Raw genomic sequence first — 8,516 nt, 5'->3', positions numbered from 1 at the left:
CGACATTAAGTTAGATTTCCCCGGTCACAGCCAATATGAACTAGATATTCCAAGCGCAGTGTGAACAGAGGAATGATTAAGTTCGTGAACTTTGCGTGTTTCCACGGTCTGTGGAAGAGACGACCTCAACATCTTTACGAAACGGGCGTTGTCAGCAACGAAGCGATAGGAGGACAGATACCACTCACAAAAAAGGTCGAGAGCTGCCTCAAGGAGGCAGTCAATCAGTCCACACCGCCCCACAGATTGCTGCACAAAGACCAGGTCAGCAACGAGGACAGAGGGCATCGAATATTATCCCTGAATCAATGGCCATGGAAACGCTGACCTGCAGCTGAGGAAGCTCGTAAGAAGGAGCGTAAGGCCGTGGAACCCCTGCCTGGGCATACAAGATTCGGTGTAGGGGATATTCGTGGTACCTATGCTAGAAATTGACATTTTCCCCCAGGTTATTTGCATCCCACCAACCAGACCTTTTCATTTTCATGTGGTTCGTATTCTATGCACCAATGTAAATTGACAGTAGAATGACAGCCTACAGTGTAGTGGTTCGGCTAATTATGAAGCTTGGGCATGAATGAGCAGTGAGCGCTTGAGCGCCAGTGAGCCGTTGGCGGCTAGCATGTGCACTTGCGAGCGCCGAGCGCCGAGCGCTGAGCGCTGAGGCCTCACTGGCAGGAGGCCCAGTGTGCGTTTACACACTATGTCGCGCTTCCTTGCACCGATTCTCCTCTTCGTCGTCGTCGTCCCCTTGCACTATATTGTGCAGTGCAGTAGAGTGCGGTTTCTTTCTCTTGAATAGTTTGACAGCGTGAAGATGTCAGAGGCGTTACTTACCAGCCTTCTGTATTAATATTGCGGTACGTTCTACCCGCCACTGTGCTATTCACAACCAACTGTGTGTTCACGCTTGAACCCCAACGTTCGATCGGTGGGCAGGTGGAGAGTGGCAGTCGTCGGGTGTGCGTGTTCCAGTGATGAAAGGTGCATTATCACTGAATCCAACCAATCCAAAACACCGCTTACCTCCATTCTCACCACCTGTCATTAAGTTGATGCTGAGCAAAAGAGGATATACCAACATCGTCACACTCCCCGAAAGGAGAAGAGGAAGATCTACAACCGATCTACGACACAGTGTCGTAGATCAGGCTGGCGGAGTTCCCATGGCTGTGGGTAGTAGCAGCTGCTAATGTTTCCATATTTGGAAACATTAGCAGCTGCTACCAAATAATTCCGAGAATGGAAACATTAGCAACTGCTATGATTTCTGTATTCGGATGCTGCCATGTATGGTATATAGTTCCCACGCCCCTGTCTTGTCCTGTACTTTGAATTTTCGACATTTTTAACATCTTCCCCTCCCACAACATTGTGTGCAGCATCATTTCCTGTGATAATCAAAAATATCATTTATCAACTGTAATTTCAGCTTGGGGAACATCTAAAGTAACTGCACACATGTAATCTGGCAGAGACTAGATCTCAATGCAAAGGAGTTAAAGCTCTCAAATTCAAACCCTGAGCTTCACAAGCATATTGCAATAAACTCTACCAGTGGCCCAGCCCTCATCATCAGGAAAGCAACTAATTACCAGCCATTACACTGATCAAAACCAAGCAATGCTCTATAATATGCCTTTTCTACCTGAAAATATTTCAGTTGCAGGACCAAGTGTATTGCCTGGTGAGAATAATAACTCAGGGTAGACACACATGCTGGATACCCAACAGAAAAATAAAAAATCTACACAGGATTAGTAACACCTGATCCACTTGCCAAAATCAAAATTTTGAAAGCAATCATGTGCCTTCAGATGAGATCTTTTTTTTATGGTATACCAGAGATGTTACATTTCTCTAGAGTGTAATGTGTTACAAGTGTACTAATATCATCTTTAAAAATGAGTGGGAAATTTGAGCTAAAGTGTCACAGATATAAAACTATTACAATCCACAGATAAATTGTATATATCCATTTAAGTTCTTTGAAATCAAACCAGATGAAGGTCAACCTATTGAGAAATTCTAATTTCAAAATTTATCTCTGAATCCTCTGTGACAGTCCATAGTATAAAATATGCAGCAAGGAAATGTTGGAAGTGTGAAAAAAAAGGATGTGGAGGTTGAATTAACAAGGATCAGTGCACAAATTCCTGTGGTTCATGTGGTTCAAAACAATATGAAGGAAAGGATAGCAGACACCCCTTTTATTCTTGTGAATTTCTTTTGAGGGTTGAGAATGCTACCAAATCTATGTACATACTTTGATTCTTCGCCATCAGAAGTATCATGAAAAGGTGGTATAACAATTAATGTCATGCTCACATGTTGGTGGCCACTGTAAGTGTGGTAATTTTCTGGAATTTTTACCAAGAGAAAGGTTACTATAAGTCAGGAAATCCCTCCTTTTTCTCTTTTTCTCTTTCCTTTTTGGGAATTTTTCTCTCTTTCCTTTTATACTCCCACAACCATGATAACCGGGCCATCAGGCTCAGCTGCGACACACTCCACACACGTGATGATGGGCCGTGCAACCTCACGCGTCACCCATCACATGTCACACTTTCCTCCTCAGCGCACCCTATCTCAGCATGAACGACAATGGCGCAGAACGTCAAGGGAAAGGGATACACCCAGGTGAGTACCCCTGCCAGCTCATCCAGCTAATTGACTACCACATCAGGTCAGTGAGCGCCACCCAGGACCGTGAACGCCATGAAAATGGCCTTGACACATCGCCCAACGCCGTGAGTACCGACCACCTATCCGTCGACGGACAACAGACGCGAACATGAACGCAAACGGACGCCGAAAACTGCGAAAATCATCCCGAACACCAAAACGTCGGCTAAGATAACCCCTGCGAATGTGGGCAGCCTACCTCACCTCGAACCTTGCCCCTCCCCTTGTCGTTGTCGAGGGATGTGGGTGTACAGAAAACCTCGAAGCAGGAACAGCCAACGCGAAGACTGCCCGCAGCTCCACCATCGACCCACGATACGAGAACATCGACGGCTAGACACATGAACAAACCAGCTCACCACAAACGACAGGGCAACCACAGATGGCGAGGATCGGGCGGGAACCCAGTAGCATAGGCGTCCAGGATGTAAGTAGGGTATCCAATCATTCTCGAGGAGGAGTGGCTACGTCCTCCATCATCACGGCTTTTATAATGTATATACGAGTGTCCTTTTCTGTATCATAATATAAATTTTACACTGCTAATTCCATGAGTACAAAAAGCGTTCGAAAAAAGAGAACTTAGTAAATAGTAAAAATACTCCTGTAAAGCTCTTTCTAACTTAGAATAAATTTTGTACCAGAAGGTCCACATCTAGGTGTCTCGCATGTATAATTGTTGACACATTACACATGAATCAGCGACACATTACACATGAATTAGCGACGCACTACACTCAAATATGTCGTTTATTTACGCAATGTGTCGCTTACTTTTGCAATGTGCCGCTGTCCCGATTTGGGGAGTGTGACGATGTTGGTACACCCTGGAGCAAAACGGTGGATGTGGCGACCTACGTGGACCCCAAAGCTCTCCCGTAGACTTCGACTCATCCGCTGTGGCGCGCATGTAGGAAGGTCTTCGTCGATTGTCTATGTTAGTCTTTGCCTCACGGAGAAGGTATCCATCTTCCGTACATTGGATCCCGGTATTTCGGCACACCATTGCTGGTTTCGATGAGAGTGTTTCGATGAACGACCGTAGAGGTACAGTATTCGCGACAGATTTGCGTAGACGACCATGAACATCAAGGCTGAGAGACACTGCAAGTGCCAGGCTTCTTCGTGTTTTAGTGTACATCGAAGGTCTTGCAGGACATGGAGCGACTTTCTATTCGGCGGACTTAGTTTGTTCTTGGCCACGGACAGAAACAAGACAGGTCAACGTTGAAACATTCAAGATGAAGAAACAAAGGAAATGAGGCAAATGGTACTTGAAGGCGAGATAACGGTGTGGTCAAAAGTGCGCAAGGCAGGTCACGTAGAGGAACAGAGCGGTGATACAGTAAGTGAAGAAGGAAAAGAGTAGATACATGGAAAGTAGAAGTTCAATTAGTAAATTGAAAATGAATAACGAACAGTGGAGGATGATATCGGCGAAAAGGTCAAACACGAAAAGGTCAAACATAAAGTCGCAGGCATCCATAAAGGCCACCAAAACGAAAATGCTGATCAAGACCAAAAAAGCAGACATGAGGTTGCGTGATAAAGAGCCGTGAAGTAAAACCACTTGGGGGGTAGCAACTGGGTAATCCTGCCATGTCAGTTAGTCGCATTCAGTATGGAAAGAAAAACGACTCGCATCATTGACTGCTTCCCCTGTGGATTGAATGTCGAGGCTTTGAACTGCTGCAATGAGCGCCAAGAGATCATCCTGCTCAAGGATTACGACGAGAATGAGAAAAGAGTGGACGGCGCGCCGCTGACTGCGTTCTCCAGGGTGAGGAAAAACGAAGTTCAGTAACAGAATATAGACGATGTAAGTTCCTGTAGGCTCAACAGCGAGCGGTTAATTGATACCAAACAGAAAAACGAAAGCACGGAACGTACGAGGGTTGTCATGAACAAAGGGGACAGTCACTTCATTGGTTTGCCACTGGTTGTTCGGGCGACTGTGAGGATATTGTGGGGTGGACATCCTAGATGGTGGGATGGTGTAATTGTGCCCATGACCGATGTATTTGTAGTGCCTAACACAAAGAGAAAACGAGTTTGTCAAGGAACGAAGGTTGTGTTGAAAGGCATCGATTTATGGTGTTGCTTGGCCGTGTTATGATCACCAAAATTATTCAGCAATTCTAGTTGATATTTAATAGTTAACATTACTTATCAGATGTTAACGTTGGACATGTCAACGTTGACATTAACTCGGGAGCTTCAAAACTTGAAAGTATGTATCATCGATCATCGATCATCGACATCCATAATCCATAATCCTTTCGGCCAAACGCTGCCGATCACCGTTTTCCCTCGTTTTCCTCTCGAAATTTGCAGGCCACCTCATGCATAATGCATGGGGGTTACTCCTTCGCGATTGCTTTCACTAAATCAACCAAACTCCTCTTTGTTAAATGGGTCGGATTCCAGTCATGCGCTTGCATAATATGACGTCAGTTTTTCCTTTCATCTAGGGAGTACACGCTTTCGAGTTCTTTCTTGACCTGATCAGGGATCTTTGTTTCTCAAATGCTCTTTGTTTCTCTGTACTATATCTTGGGGGATCATGACTTGGCCATTCTTTTCGCTTTCCCCCAACCCACGGATCGCCGCATCATGCATCCCGGCTTTTGTCCCATATGCTGCAACATATTTGAACAGGTCGACTGCGTTCCATGTCGCATTACCTGTGGTAAGCAATTTCGTGCCTCCTGATCTATCTTTTTTCAAATGTTTCTTTCGTTCTCAAGGACATGTAGCATGTCAAAGGTGCTGCGACAGGCTCGTGAAAAGCAGGCAGTGTTGTCCTTTTCGCTGCGACCCGGCCATCCTTAGGTCCCGGCACATCAGGCCCATGGCTATGTCTCTTGTGAGCGCTGGTGGATCACCCGGTGGGGATCTTGTTAAGTCGTATGTTTTCATCCGCCGTTGACTTGCTGATTCCTACACTTGCTCCAGCAAAATTACAACCGCTTGGTCCACCATCCGGCAGGAGGAGCTCAAGTACAATCAAGTGGTCTCCACATTGCATGCACTCCGCGTCGATATATTTGCTCAACGGGGTGCGCTGCAGATGCGGGCACATAGGATGAGAGATGCACTTGCAGGGAGATACGATCTACTTCGTCAGCTCGGTCGGGCCCGCAAGGAGCTGGAGGCTGAGATGGTCACAGAAGGGTGTTTACGCGACGAACTTACACTGCTGAAGCGTAACGTTCGCCTCCTAATTGTCAACTTTCTTTGGCGATTTCTGATATTGTTTGAATTTTCTTTCAGAGACGCGAGATAGCGAGTCGATCAATGATACCCCTGCCCTCTGTTGCGCCCTGTGCGCCGTCCCCCGTCTCCCAAAATGAAGCTGACACCTCGTTTATAGGTATATCGGCAGCGCAAGGAAGAAAGCGCCGCCGTGATGCCAGGGAGGACGATGCAGAGGCGGCTGCTTATGAAGCTCGAGGACGGCGAGTACGTTGTTCTCCTTTACCACCTACTAAGGATGTTATGTGAACACTTTTGCAGAGGAAGGATTGTCCAATTGCAACCCGAAAATAAAACTTTTATAATGCCGTATACTTGCTAATATCAGTGTCGTGAGTCTGCCATCCATCCGCTATCAATACCGTGGATGAACCTGCGAGGGCTAAATTGAATCCGTTAGTTGTCTTACGAAAGCGCTCACCCATCTCCCCCTGCACCTTAGAAATTATGATTTTTCGCTTCGCATTTTTTCTCCAATTGTGACATGTGCATAGTTATGATACTCTCATCCGGCGCTGCTCCTGATTATGCTCCTACTCATGTAACCACTGATCCGTTCCTAAGAGGATACATGTTTGAGCCCGTAGCACTTTTATCAATAGTTCACAATAGCAGATCAAGTGTGAACTTCTTCAAGGGGAGGCATTGAGGGATCATCATCCTACCCATGGCCATCCATCAACACTAGAGACATTGCCACGATAACGGTATCACCCACCTCAACTGCAGAGACTTCCAAGGTGCTTTTGAAGACACCTTTACCAAGATGATTCATGATCATCAGAGTGTAAATGTGCTGCATGGTGTCGATGACAGGGAACGGGGGAACGGGAAGAACATGCGCAGGAGCGGCAGGCGAACGGCAGCCTTTGGAGGGATTCATTGGACTCTCGAAAAAGATGTGTTTAATACTACAGAAAAGGGAATCTACGATTGGAATAAAACTTACATTGAAAGAGGTTTATGGAAGATCAGGTATGTGAGGGCGTAAGTAATAATCAATCTCGGCTCCATCTGATGTTTAGTCGTGTTTATTTTCGAAGCCACATCGGTAATTGAGCAAATCAGTTTCCACGGGTTTCTCAACCCTGGCAACCTCCGAAAACCACTAGTAAAAACTTCGAAACATTGAAAAGTATCAAAACTTGGCAACCTATGTATCCTTTGGTGGAAACCCGCAGTGCCCAAATACTTAGTGTTTCAATTGAAGATATACTATGACCTACCAGCACCTCGGCACACCCTACGAGTCGGCAGTCACTGATTGTCACATATTTTGGCTGGACAAGCATGACTCTCGTTTTCCAAGTTGTCACGCAACATCACACTTGTCCAGCCAAAATTCGTGACGATCAGTGACCGCCGACTTGTAGGGTGTGCCGAGGTGCTGGTAGGGCATAGTATTTTCACTTGATTTTCACATCTTTGCCAAATTTTTGCTTGACAGGTGCCAGATGGAGTGGGCGCAAAACGCTGCAACCAGGGGCATCGTAAAATGATCAACCGCCAAATGCCATAAATAACTTAAATGGGTCAGCCCTTCCATTAAGGTTCACTGGTGGCCGACACACACCCCAATACCCCTTCTGTTAAGCTTTGCCAGAGCTAGCTGCCATAAATAACTTAAACGAATCGAGGTTTGAGTTATCATGTCAGCAGCTCCCATACAATCAATGAACTCAAGAAAAAACCTTTCATCATTATGGGTATCTTGTCAGCAGGTCCCGTACAATCAATGAACTCAAGAAGGAACCTTTCATCATTATAGGTATCTTGTCACTCAATTGAAGATATATTTTCACATTTTTGCTTGACAGGTGCCAGATGAAGTGGGTGTGAAACACTGCAACCAATAACATCATAAAATGCTCAACTGCCAAATGCCATAAATAACTTAAATGGATCGGCCCTTCTGTTAAGGTTCACCAGAGGCCGATGCACTTCCAAGCACATTTGTTGATGAATTGAGCACAAACCACCAAGGGATCAGCCCTTTGGTTAAGCTTTGCCGATGCCCGACACACACCCCAATTTGCTGATGAATCAGGCACAAACCGCCAAACACCATAAATAACTTAAAGGAATCAGCCCTTCTGTTAAGGTTTGCTGGAGGCCAACACACATCCTAGCTAGTGTTTAAAGGTTCAGTCCATAGGACCGCAAAAAACCGGTGGACCGAACTGAACCGGACCATGGTCCGGTCTTTTTTTCGGTTGCAGTTGCCCCAATTTGGGGTTGGTCCAGTTGCCGGTTGCCTCATTTCAAAAATCTTTTAAAACCATTCAAAGACTGGTTTTAATTGGTTGCAACCAGTTAAACGGTCACGTGCGTTACATAGCCTTGTAACCACGTTTATTGCCTTTTATTGGGTTTTTGTTTCATCAAAAATGGTTAAGAATTGAGAAAGATATAACCAAATCCATATTTTACCCGAGTTTCTAGGAGATGTAATTTAATTTCAGTCATAGCTATGTTAAATTTTCATTAAATCTCTTGAAAATTGGTAGAATGACGGGTATTTATATGCTTTACTATTTTATATAACCTGTTTATTTTTCAGAGTAATAATGGTTGAG

General features: G+C 45.3%; 3 protein-coding genes across 3 annotated transcripts; 2 read left to right on the top strand and 1 right to left on the bottom strand.

Annotated features, from left to right (window-relative positions):
* Positions 1-2,315: 2,315 nt before the first annotated feature.
* Positions 2,316-3,101, top strand: LACBIDRAFT_335767 (uncharacterized protein; the record flags this gene model as incomplete). Its single annotated transcript, XM_001890657.1, has 4 exons — positions 2,316-2,343; positions 2,493-2,640; positions 2,687-2,750; positions 2,940-3,101. The coding sequence occupies 4 exons, from the start codon at positions 2,316-2,318 to the stop codon at positions 3,099-3,101; spliced, it is 402 nt and encodes a 133-aa protein (XP_001890692.1).
* A 1,205-nt stretch (positions 3,102-4,306) lies between these two features.
* On the top strand, positions 4,307-6,095 carry LACBIDRAFT_335766 (uncharacterized protein; the record flags this gene model as incomplete). The annotated part of the gene is made up of 9 exons (XM_001890656.1): positions 4,307-4,465; positions 4,500-4,504; positions 4,528-4,739; positions 4,859-4,915; positions 5,344-5,374; positions 5,518-5,592; positions 5,641-5,744; positions 5,959-6,010; positions 6,059-6,095. 9 exons carry the CDS (start codon positions 4,307-4,309, stop codon positions 6,093-6,095), a joined length of 732 nt encoding a protein of 243 aa, XP_001890691.1.
* A 287-nt stretch (positions 6,096-6,382) lies between these two features.
* LACBIDRAFT_296060 (uncharacterized protein) lies at positions 6,383-7,339 on the bottom strand. The gene is made up of 5 exons (XM_001890653.1): positions 7,267-7,339; positions 7,167-7,183; positions 6,890-6,954; positions 6,659-6,829; positions 6,383-6,601 (listed from the first exon to the last, which is right to left on the bottom strand). Exons 4-5 carry the CDS (start codon positions 6,821-6,823, stop codon positions 6,557-6,559), a joined length of 210 nt encoding a protein of 69 aa, XP_001890688.1. The 5' UTR covers positions 6,824-6,829; positions 6,890-6,954; positions 7,167-7,183; positions 7,267-7,339; the 3' UTR covers positions 6,383-6,556.
* Positions 7,340-8,516: the final 1,177 nt, after the last annotated feature.

The sequence above is a fragment of the Laccaria bicolor genome, genomic scaffold, assembly GCF_000143565.1.
Source record: "Laccaria bicolor S238N-H82 LACBIscaffold_146 genomic scaffold, whole genome shotgun sequence".
NCBI lineage: Eukaryota > Fungi > Basidiomycota > Agaricomycetes > Agaricales > Hydnangiaceae > Laccaria > Laccaria bicolor.
Note: the sequence above shows the minus strand (reverse complement) of the source record. Positions and strands in the feature narration are given on the sequence as shown.